Source organism: Nansenia antarctica (assembly GCF_963989245.1).
Source record: "Nansenia antarctica genome assembly, chromosome: 19".
In the NCBI taxonomy this organism is placed as follows: Eukaryota; Metazoa; Chordata; class Actinopteri; order Argentiniformes; family Microstomatidae; genus Nansenia; species Nansenia antarctica.
This window is the reverse complement of record NC_137692.1, coordinates 18,207,988-18,220,561: the sequence shown is the minus strand read 5'-3', so window position 1 is coordinate 18,220,561 and position 12,574 is coordinate 18,207,988. Positions and strand designations below refer to the sequence as shown.

Here is a 12,574-nt window from a genome sequence, read left to right as displayed (position 1 = left end):
TTTTAAAAGCTTTGGTTAAATATGTAAATTGGATTTTGCATGGAATTTGGGATGTCCCCAGTGTTGTTCATTCAACTTCAATCCAAAAAATAACTATCAAAAACATATACATTTCCAAATATGTTATTATTATTTCATTTTCCTGATCAATATCTATTGAAATCAAATATAGTTTTTATCCATTTATTTTTATTTTGTACAAAAAAATTAAGGTTTTGCTTACAATATTGCTTGTCCCTGCGATCACTGTCCACCCTGTTATGCTGTGTTAATGTCCCTTTTAAAAGAAAACCATATTTCTCAATCACATCACTCTCATGAGGTGACATCACATCAGTGGAGGGGATTTCAAATGTGGTAAGCTGTGTGATTTTCTACCTCTTTTACCATCTGATTTTTATGTTTTTATCCAGTGAGTTTAATGTGGTTGACCATAACATGTCCACCCTGTTATGCCTAAATATTGAGGAGATCAATCAAATTGAATAATTTCAAAAAAAGTATTTAGTGCAAATTAGATTCCTCATCAAGTATTCATGGTCATTCTAGGCATTATGCTAACACAGGCAGGCTAAAGGCTAACTTTAACTCAAAATGTCCAGCTCGACCACTATGTTTTTCAGCAAGCTAGATATGTCCTTTATATAATAGAACATTAAAATATAGATAAATCAACAATTTATTTTTCACAAGTTATGAAGTCCAAATGGCACCGTATAAAAAAAATGACCCTTCTACAGAATAATAGGTTATGATAAAGCACCACTCTAACAGAGACCTCTACTCCAGCTGACACAGCTCAGCACTGCTGTTATAGTAATTAATCCAAAACCCAGGATAGAGGGGCTGAGTGAATGTGGTCTGGACTCTGTGGAGGAGGGTCATTGTGTCAGAGGAGACGCTGTAGAAGGACAGAGCACCTGCCCTGTGATCCAGGTACACTCCTACTCTGGAAGACTGAGGGCCTGATACATTAGTTCCAACATTATTGTGATAGAAACTATAACCACCATCACAGTAACCTAACCTCCAGGACTTATTATTGCATCCAAATCTAATCTTTTTACCACCTGACCTGCTGATGTCTTTATATGAGACTGCTGCAGTAACATAATGACCACTCCACTCAACCTCCCAGTAAGAGCGTCCAGACAGACCCTCTCTACACAGCACCTGATACTGGTTAGTGAATCTCTCTGGATGACCAGGATATGACTGGGCTTGTCCCAGTGTCACCTTCCTGTTCCCCTCAGACAGAGACAGGTTTATGTGTGCTGTGTTTGGGTCCAGTGTGAGCTGACAGGAATCTGGGAGAGAGAAGAGCAGAAACCAAATCAGAGAAATAATGGAAGTCAGATATCTAACCTGTCTTTGATGAGTCTCTCCCTCTCCTAGAGCTCTCTAGTTCTATCTCATGGTTTGTAGAAAGTATCAATGGAGACTGTTTGCTACTTCTGGATAAAGAGACTCACATCGTAAGAACTGGGCTCTGGTCTTGGGCTCTGGTGACAGTAATACATCCACTGCATCAACTACAGACACACAAACACATTCAGAGAGAGAGAAAGAGAACATTCACATCATATCATATTACACATACAGTACATGTACTGCAGGGGAGACTGGAGGAGGTAGAAATCGGAGGACAGGCTCATTGTAATCCATGGAATGAGGAATGGTGTCAAACGCTTATCATTCCTCATTACAATCCATGCATTACAATGAGCCTGTCCTCCGATTTCTACCTCCACCAGCCTCCACTGCTGTACTGTATACAAAGAGATGATTAGGACTGTGTTCTGAAGTTGCCTGTATAAAGGGACTAGACAGAGTTTTTAGCCCACCTATAGTTGAGATCTTAGGCCACTCCCCCTTAAGGATGTCCTCTAGTTTCTCTCTCAGCATAGACACAGCCTCAGTCACATCTCCAAAGTACTGAAGAGGATGGACGGTGATGCTGGGTACGTCTGAAGATACACTGGGACTGGAGAGAGAGACATAACTCTGTAGAGAGAGAGAGAGAGAGAGAGAGAGAGAGAGAGAGAGAGAGAGAGAGAGAGAGAGAGAGAGAGAGAGAGAGGACGGAGAGAGAGAGAGAGAATAAATGAATAATTGAACAGTAAGGTCCTCTCAGTATTCCAGATGGAAGGTCAGTGTAGTTACCTGGAGGAAATGGATGTGGTCCTCTGTGTGTGAAAGCTGCCCCAGCTCAGCGTCTCTCCTCCTCAGCTCAGCGATCTCCTGCTTCAGTCGCTCCAGGAGTCCTTCAGCCTGACTCACTGCTGCCTTCTGCTGGGCTCTGATCAGCTCCGTCACCTCAGAACTCCTTCTCTCAATGGAGCGGATCAGCTCAGTAAAGATCCTCTCACTGTCCTTCACTGCTGCCTGTGCAGAGCGCTGTTAGAGACACACACACACACACACACACACACACACACACACGCACACGCACGCACACACACACACACACACACCACACACCACACACACACACCACACACACAGTGGGATTGCATAAATCATCATAAATCAAATAAAAGTGAAATAAAAAATAATAATAAGTGGAGAATGGCTGACTGGAGGAGAGCAGTAATGGTGCGTCTCCTCTGGTCAATACTCACTGTGAGAGACTCCACAGCCTGTTGGGTCTCCTTCAGTTCCTTCTCTCTCTCCTGGAGTCTCTGCTGGACCTTCTGCTGACTCATCCCCAGCTGCCTCTGTGGACAAATAGTGATATAAATGCCAGATTATAATATATATACAGTATATATACAGTATACTGACATTCGGCATTGGTGCACATCACCAATAATATGCCTAAAAGAATTGCAGATGAAAAAACCTAACAATAATTTTACTTTTGTGATTAATACTCATTTAAATATATCATGGAATGTGTAACTCATATGGAATACATGTACTGTACATTAAGGCAAATAGAAATACATAATATTTACAGTAATATAATATATATACATATATTATATTTACATTTACATAAAATACTGAAACAGAGATTACAGTAAAATGATCTGATCATAAAATCCTGGTCAAATGATTATTTCAATCATTAACTCACTTTAGTGACATGGACTTTCAGCTCCACGCCAGCCCAATAAAGGATGAATTTGTTTAAAGAAACATGTAAATAGTGGTGGATCTTCTATCTTAGTGTATGTGTTCACAACTGTATATGAATATAACTTTTCTACAGCCATTGGGAGCTTCTAAAATCACAATCTCTCCTCTCTTTCATTTCTAACATGAAGTTTCTCTCCTTTCTGTCAATCATTCATCATTCATCAGCTGCGAGTGGGAAGACACAGTCAGTTCTACCTCTATCAGACGAGCAGCTCTGGTTCTTACCTGTTTCTCAGGCCTTTCTGCTGCAGCTGAGACTGTATCGTGGCCTTTGTGTTCATCCATGGTACACAGGTAACAGATACACTGCTGATCAGTACGACAGAAAACCTCCAGCAGTTTGTCATGATGGGAGCAGATCTTCTCCTGCAGCTGTGTGGAGGCTTCGACCAGCTTGTGCTTCTTAAAGGCAGGAGATTCATAGTGAGGTTGGAGGTGAGTCTCACAGTAAGAGGCCATGCACACCAGACAGGACTTGAGAGCTTTCTGCTTTCTCCCAGTGCAGAAATCACACTCCACATCTCCAGGTCCAGCATAACAGTGAGCAGGAGGAGCAGCTTGGAGTCCTGTCTTCTTCAGTTTCTCCACCAATTCAGCCAACATGGTGTTTTTCCTCAGAACAGGCCTCGGAGTAAAGCTTTCCTTGCACATGGGGCAACTGTAGACCCCCTTCTGATCATCCTGGTCCCAGCAGCCTTTAATACAGCCCATACAGTAGCTGTGCCCACAGTTAATAGCCACCGGATCCTTCAATAGATCCAGACAGATCGGACAACTGAAGGAGTCCATGCCCTCTGCCATTTTTGCTGCAAACACTGCCAGACAGAACAGCGTTTCGTTTCTCTAGAAGTGTTTAGTGCTCTGTGGGAGGGAACACTTCCTGGTTCTGTGGCCCTGTAGCTAGAGGGAGTGGTGTTGGACAGAGACCAAGAACAGTGTTGACGTATTATATTGAAATACTCATTCAACTTCCTTCTGCAGCCACCAGGGTTCCCCTAGGGGGGGGAGTAAGATAAGGGGGGAAAAAATCAGGACAGACACTTCTTTTGTTTGGTGTAATAATGTGAGTTTTTCATGTGTACTGTTTTGCAATAAATAATATAAAAAATAAAAAAAAAAGTATGTTCAACACGTGTTGAAGCACAAACAACACAGGACACAGGGCCTAGCAGACTACACTGAGGAGCTCACAGCTATTCCCTTGTGTTTCACTGTGCTGCTTTACTGTGTTTTACTGTGCTTTAACAGCTGATGGTCAGGGTTCGGCACATGGTAGGGTCAGGGTTAGGGTCAGGCACATGGTAGGGTTAGGGTCAGGCACATTGTAGGGTCAGGGTTAGGCACATGGTAGGGTTGGGGTTAGGCACATGGTAGGGTCAGGGTCAGGTACATGGTAGGGTCAGGGTCAGGCACATGGTAGGGTTAGGGTCAGGTACATGGTAGGGTCAGGGTCAGGTACATGGTAGGGTTAGGGTCAGGCACATGGTAGGGTTAGGTACATGGTAAGGTCAGGGTCAGGCACATGGTAGGGTCAGGGTTAGGTACATGTCAGGGTTAGGTACATGGTAGGGTCAGGGTCAGGTACATGGTAGGGTCAGGGTCAGGTACATGGTAGGGTTAGGTACATGGTAGGGTTAGGGTCAGGTACATGGTAGGGTTAGGGTCAGGTACATGGTAGGGTTAGGGTCAGGTACATGGTAGGGTCAGGCACATGGTAGGGTTAGGGTCAGGCACATGGTAGGGTCAGGGTCAGGCACATGGTAGGGTTAGGGTCAGGCACATGGTAGGGTCAGGGTCAGGCACATGGTAGGGTTAGGGTCAGGCACATGGTAGGGTTGGGGTTAGGTACATGGTAGGGTCAGGGTCAGGTACATGGTAGGGTCAGGGTCAGGTACATGGTAGGGTCAGGGTCAGGTACATGGTAGGGTTAGGTACATGGTAGGGTTAGGGTCAGGTACATGGTAGGGTTAGGGTCAGGTACATGGTACATGGTAGGGTTAGGGTCAGGTACATGGTAGGGTCAGGCACATGGTAGGGTCAGGGTCAGGCACATGGTAGGGTTAGGGTCAGGCACATGGTAGGGTTGGGGTTAGGTACATGGTAGGGTCAGGGTCAGGTACATGGTAGGGTCAGGGTCAGGTACATGGTAGGGTCAGGGTCAGGTACATGGTAGGGTTAGGGTTAGGCACATGGTAGGGTTAGGGTTAGGCACATGGTAGGGTTAGGGTCAGGCACATGGTAGGGTTGGGCACATGGTAGGGTTAGGGTCAGGCACATGGTAGGGTTAGGCACATGGTAGGGTTAGGGTTAGGCACATGGTAGGGTTAGGGTCAGGCACATGGTAGGGTCAGGGTTAGGGACATGGTAGGGTCAGGGTTAGGGACATGGTAGGGTTAGGGTCAGGTACATGGTAGGGTCAGGGTCAGGCACATGGTAGGGTTAGGGTCAGGTACATGGTAGGGTTAGGGTTAGGCACATGGTAGGGTTAGGGTCAGGCAAATGGTAGGGTCAGGGTTAGGGACATGGTAGGGTCAGGGTCAGGTACATGGTAGGGTCAGGGTTAGGGACATGGTAGGGTCAGGGTCAGGTACATGGTAGGGTCAGGGTTAGGGACATGGTAGGGTCAGGGTTAGGCACATGGTAGGGTCAGGTACATGGTAGGGTTAGGGTTAGGTACATGGTAGGGTTAGGGTTAGGTACATGGTAGGGTCAGGCACATGGTAGGGTTAGGTACATGGTAGGGTTAGGGTTAGGTACATGGTAGGGTTAGGGACATGGTAGGGTCAGGGTTAGGGACATGGTAGGGTCAGGGTTAGGTACATGGTAGGGTTAGGGTTAGGTACATGGTAGGGTTAGGGACATGGTAGGGTCAGGGTTAGGTACATGGTAGGGTTAGGGTTAGGTACATGGTAGGGTTAGGTACATGGTAGGGTTAGGTACATGGTAGGATCAGGGTTAGGCACATGGTAGGGTTAGGGTTAGGCACATGGTAGGGTCAGGGTTAGGCACATGGTAGGGTTGGGGTTAGGGACATGGTAGGGTTAGGGTCAGGCACATGGTAGGGTCAGGGTTAGGTACATGGTAGGGTCAGGGTCAGGCACATGGTAGGGTTGGGGTCAGGCACATGGTAGGGTTAGGGTCAGGTCAGGTACATGGTAGGGTTAGGGTTAGGCACATGGTAGGGTCAGGGTTAGGCACATGGTAGGGTCAGGGTTAGGGTCAGGCACATGGTAGGGTCAGGGTCAGGCACATGGTAGGGTTAGGGTTAGGTACATGGTAGGGTTAGGGTTAGGGACATGGTAGGGTCAGGCACATGGTAGGGTCAGGGTCAGGCACATGGTAGGGTTAGGGACATGGTAGGGTTAGGGTTAGGGACATGGTAGGGTCAGGGTTAGGCACATGGTAGGGTTAGGGTTAGGGACATGGTAGGGTCAGGGTTAGGCACATGGTAGGGTTAGGGTCAGGTACATGGTAGGGTTAGGGTTAGGCACATGGTAGGGTTAGGGTCAGGCACATGGTAGGGTTAGGGACATGGTAGGGTTAGGGTTAGGGACATGGTAGGGTTAGGCACATGGTAGGGTTAGGGTCAGGCACATGGTAGGGTTAGGGTTAGGCACATGGTAGGGTTAGGGTTAGGGACATGGTAGGGTTAGGGTCAGGCACATGGTAGGGTCAGGGTTAGGCACATGGTAGGGTTAGGGTCAGGCACATGGTAGGGTTAGGGTCAGGGACATGGTAGGGTTAGGGTTAGGCACATGGTAGGTCAAACCTGCTCGGTGTAACTTGATCTGCGGCATGAAGACAGAGTCCAGCAGCTTCCCCAGGCGGTGGTCCTTTTTATTTGGGTTTTCGGACGTCGTCACGTGATTCGGTTGTTTAATAGAAATGTTTAAAAGAAAGTTGAGCTGTAAGATCACACTGCGTGGAAAAGGCTTAGAAATGTGATATTTTGGTTGCTAAACTCTTGGTTGTGCATCTCCCAGGTAACCATCGCCCTGCCCCACACCAACAGTTCATGAAGCCACCTCGGGTACACGTCGCTTCCGGGGCACGCTTTCCCCAACACGACGTGCGCGGCCACGTCAACGTTCATCTGTTGCGATACAGCGGCGCCGCTGCGGGAGCGAGTATGGAGCTATTTTAGTGCCAGCAGAAATTGAATTGTATTTGACAGATTGAATTGTATTCAATTCAGTTTTCATTATTTTCATTCAGTTTTCAAATTCAATTTCTCTAAATACAATTCGTTTTTTCTCAAAATACAATTCAGTTCTCTAAATACAATTCAGTTTTACTCAAAATACAATTCAGTTCTCAAAATACAATTCAGTTTTTCTCAAAATACGAGTTCAGTTTTAGAGGCACACATCAATGCAGTGGTCCAGCTTCCATTCACATCGTCAGGAAGAGACTCCGTTGCACTTTGACCTACAATGGTGATGGTGGACATTATGCAACATCCATTCCACACATGACCGCACTAAACGAATGAAACATTAGACATAAACCACACTGATCATAAAGATAGAAATCGTTTTTATTTTGACAGTACAATTCATCAGATTAAAAACGCAGAGGCATTCCTACAATCCTTCAAATCATTCAAAGTAAAAACAGTCGTTTGAATGTGTGAGTGAATCTCTGAATAGTCAGAGAGACATCTTGGATCATCTACATAGTTGTGTCCCTCTGAGCTGACACCTTGGCGATCCTATCACATGGAGCAAAGACCCAGAATACTAACACAGAAACACATTCATAACCTGTGATCAGTACAGAAGGAACAATCTAAACATACATTATTTCTGGAACAGAGCATGTTATATTGAATATGTGATGATGATACAACTCTAAAGACAAAATCACAGAGAAAGATGTTTCTGGGTCATTTTTTTTATACGGTGCCTTTTCCGTCCCCAGTACTAAATCATGTTGTATTTTGTCTAAATTTGGACAAATACTAATTCCATTAGGTTTTTCATGTGCAGTCAATTGTTATTTATTATGAATACAATGATATGGGCTTCTAAGTTGTTGTTTTCTACATTTTAAAAGCTTTGGTTAAATATGTAAATTGGATTTTGCATGGAATTTGGGATGTCCCCAGTGTTGTTCATTCAACTTCAATCCAAAAAATAACTATCAAAAACATATACATTTCCAAATATGTTATTATTATTTCATTTTCCTGATCAATATCTATTGAAATCAAATATAGTTTTTATCCATTTATTTTTATTTTGTACAAAAAAATTAAGGTTTTGCTTACAATATTGCTTGTCCCTGCGATCACTGTCCACCCTGTTATGCTGTGTTAATGTCCCTTTTAAAAGAAAACCATATTTCTCAATCACATCACTCTCATGAGGTGACATCACATCAGTGGAGGGGATTTCAAATGTGGTAAGCTGTGTGATTTTCTACCTCTTTTACCATCTGATTTTTATGTTTTTATCCAGTGAGTTTAATGTGGTTGACCATAACATGTCCACCCTGTTATGCCTAAATATTGAGGAGATCAATCAAATTGAATAATTTCAAAAAAAGTATTTAGTGCAAATTAGATTCCTCATCAAGTATTCATGGTCATTCTAGGCATTATGCTAACACAGGCAGGCTAAAGGCTAACTTTAACTCAAAATGTCCAGCTCGACCACTATGTTTTTCAGCAAGCTAGATATGTCCTTTATATAATAGAACATTAAAATATAGATAAATCAACATTTATTTTTCACAAGTTATGAAGTCCAAATGGCACCGTATAAAAAAAATGACCCTTCTACAGAATAATAGGTTATGATAAAGCACCACTCTAACAGAGACCTCTACTCCAGCTGACACAGCTCAGCACTGCAGTTATAGTAATTAATCCAAAACCCAGGATAGAGGGGCTGAGTGAATGTGGTCTGGACTCTGTGGAGGAGGGTCATTGTGTCAGAGGAGACGCTGTAGAAGGACAGAGCACCTACCCTGTGATCCAGGTACACACCTACTCTGGAGGACAGAGGGCCTGATACTGCAGTCTGAACATTATTGTGATAGAAACTATAACCACCACTATGACAGTCTAACCTCCAGGACTTATTATTGTGTCCAAATCTATTGTTACCACCTGACCTGCTGATGTCTTTATATGAGACTGCTGCAGCAACATTACCACTCCTCTCAACCTCCCAGTAAGAGCATCCAGACAGACCCTCTCTACACAGCACCTGATACTGGTTAGTGAATCTCTCTGGATGACCAGGATAATACTGGTTTTGTCTCATAAGTGTCACCTTTCTGTTCCCCTTAGACAGAGACAGTTGTTTGTGTGTTGTGTTTGGGTCCAGTGTGAGCTGACAGGAATCTGGGAGAGAGAAGAGCAGAAACCAAATCAGAGAAATAATGGAAGTCACATATCTAACCTGTCTTTGATGAGTCTCTCCCTCTCCTAGAGCTCTCTAGTTCTATCTCATGGTTTGTAGAAAGCATCAATGGAGACTGTTTGCTACTTCTGGATAGAGACTCACATCGTAAGAACTGGGCTCTGGTCTTGGGCTCTGGTGACAGTAATACATCCACTGCATCAACTACAGACACACAAACACATTCAGAGAGAGAGAAAGAGAACATTCACATCATATCATATTACACATACAGTACATGTACTGCAGGGGAGGCTGGAGGAGGTAGAAATCGGAGGACAGGCTCATCGTAATGCATGGAATGAGGAATGGTGTCAAACGCTTATCATTCCTCATTACAATCCATGCATTACAATGAGCCTGTCCTCCGATTTCTACCTCCACCAGCCTCCACTGCTGTACTGTATACAAAGAGATGATTAGGACTGTGTTCTAAAGTTGCCTATATAAAGGGACTAGACAGAGTTTTTAGCCCACCTATAGTTGAGATCTTAGGCCACTCCCCCTTGAGGATGTCCTCTAGTTTCTCTCTCAGCTTAGACACAGCCTCAGTCACATCTCCAAAGTACTGAAGAGGATGGACGGTGATGCTGGGTAAGTCTGAAGATACACTGGGACTGGAGAGAGAGACATAACTCTGTAGAGAGAGAGAGAGAGAGAGAGAGAGAGAGAGAGAGAAGAGAGAGAGAGGAGGGAGAGAGAGAGAGAGAGAGAGAGAGAGAGAGAGAGAGAGAGAGAGAGAGAGAGAGAGAGAGAGAGAGAGGGAGAGAGAGAGAGAGAGAGAATAAATGAATAATTGAACAGTAAGGTCCTCTCAGATTCCAGATGGAAGGTCAGTGTAGTTACCTGGAGGAAATGGATGTGGTCCTCTGTGTGTGAAAGCTGCCCCAGCTCAGCGTCTCTCCTCCTCAGCTCAGCGATCTCCTGCTTCAGTCGCTCCAGGAGTCCTTCAGCCTGACTCACTGCTGCCTCCTGCTGGGCTCTGATCAGCTGCTTCACCTCAGAGAGCCTTCTCTCAATGGAGCGGATCAGCTCAGTAAAGATCCTCTCACTGTCCTTCACTGCTGCCTGTGCAGAGCGCTGTTAGAGACACACACACACACACACACACACACGCACACGCGCGCACACACACACACACACACACACACACACACACACACACACACACCACACACACACACACACACACACCACACACACAGTGGGATTGCATAAATCATCATAAATCAAATAAAGAATACAAGTTAAATAACAAATAATAATAAGTGGAGAATGGCTGACTGGAGGAGAGCAGTAATGGTGCGTCTCCTCTGGTCAATACTCACTGTGAGAGACTCCACAGCCTGTTGGATCTCCTTCAGTTCCTTCTCTCTCTCCTGGAGTCTCTGCTGGACCTTCTGCTGACTCATCCCCAGCTGCCTCTGTGGACAAATAGTGATAGAAATGCCAGATTATATTATATATACAGTATATATACAGTATACTGACATTCGGCATTGGTGCACATCACCAATAATATGCCTAAAAGAATTGCAGATGAAAAAACCTAACAATAATTTTTCTTTTGTGTTGTTTAATACTCATTTAAATATATCATGGAATTTGTAACTCATATGGAATACATGTACTGTACATTAAGGCAATGTTTTACTTCATTTTTCTTTATTTTTTGCAGAATTTAGAGATTACATTAAAATGATCTGATCCTAAAATCCTGGTCAAATGATTATTTCAATCATTCATGTCACTTTAGTGACATGGACTTTCCAGCCCAATAAAGGATGAATTTGTTTTTTAAAGAAACATGTAAATAGTGGTGGATTTTCTATGTTAGTGTATGTGTTCACAACTGTATATGAATATAACTTTTCTACAGCCATTAGGAGCTTCTAAAATCACAATCTCTCCTCTCTTTCATTTCTAACATGAAGTTTCTCTCATTCATTCATCAGCTGCGTGTGGGAAGACACAGTCAGTTCTACCTTTATCAAACGAGTAGCTCTGGTTCTTACCTGTTTCTCAGGCCTTTCTGCTGCAGCTGAGACTGTATCATGGCCTTTGTGTTCATCCATGGAACACAGCACACAGATACACTGCTGATCAGTGCGACAGAACACCTCCAGCAGTTTGTCATGATGGGAGCAGATCTTCTCCTGCAGCTGTGTGGAGGCTTCGACCAGCTTGTGCTTCTTAAAGGCAGGAGATTCATAGTGAGGCTGCAGGTGAGTCTCACAGTAAGAGACCATGCACACCAGACAGGACTTGAGGGCTTTCTGCTTTCTCCCAGTGCAGACATCACACGCCACATCTCCAGGTCCAGCATCACAGTGGGCAGGAGGAGCAGGAGGAGCAGCGTGGAGTCCTGTCTTCTTCCGTTTCTCCACTAATTCAGCCAACAGAGTGTTTTTCCTCAGAACAGGCCTTGGAGTAAAGCTTTCCTTGCACATGGGGCAACTGTAGACCCCCTTCTGATCATCCTGGTCCCAGCAGCCTTTAATACAGCCCATACAGTAGCTGTGCCCACAGTTAATAGCCACCGGATCCTTCAGTAGATCCAGACAGATCGGACAACTGAAGGAGTCCATGCCCTCTGCCATTTTTGCTGCAAACACTACCAGACAGGACAGAGTATCAGTGATATGTTTCGTTTCTCTAGAAGTGTTTAGTGCTCTGTGGGCGGGGACACTTCCTGGTTCTGTGGCCCTGTAGCTGTGGAGGGAGTGGTGTTGGACAGAGACCAAGAACAGTGTTGACATATTATATTGAAATACTCATTCAACTTCCTTCTGCAGCCACCAGGGTTCCCCTAGTGATCCTCAGAGTCAAAGGATACAACTATGTACTTCCTCAAAGATTGTGTTAATGTGAGATGGAGTTAAATTACCAGCTGTAGCCACTAGATGGTAGGGTTAGGGTCAGGCACATGGTAGGGTTAGGGTTAGGCACATGGTAGGGTTAGGTACATGGTAGGGTTAGGTACATGGTAGGGTTAGGGTTAGGCACATGGTAGGGTTAGGGTCAGG

At 44.6% G+C, this 12,574-nt stretch overlaps 1 protein-coding gene across 1 annotated transcript; it reads right to left on the bottom strand.

Annotated features, from left to right (window-relative positions):
• Positions 1–631: 631 nt before the first annotated feature.
• On the bottom strand, positions 632–12,148 carry LOC308173959 (uncharacterized protein; the record flags this gene model as incomplete). The annotated part of the gene is made up of 12 exons (XM_080549012.1): positions 632–1,307; positions 1,473–1,532; positions 1,845–2,004; positions 2,164–2,397; positions 2,622–2,717; positions 3,337–3,956; positions 8,981–9,490; positions 9,654–9,713; positions 10,026–10,185; positions 10,395–10,628; positions 10,877–10,972; positions 11,534–12,148. The coding sequence occupies 12 exons, from the start codon at positions 12,146–12,148 to the stop codon at positions 781–783; spliced, it is 3,372 nt and encodes a 1,123-aa protein (XP_080405138.1). The 3' UTR covers positions 632–780.
• Between the last annotated feature and the right edge of the window lie 426 nt (positions 12,149–12,574).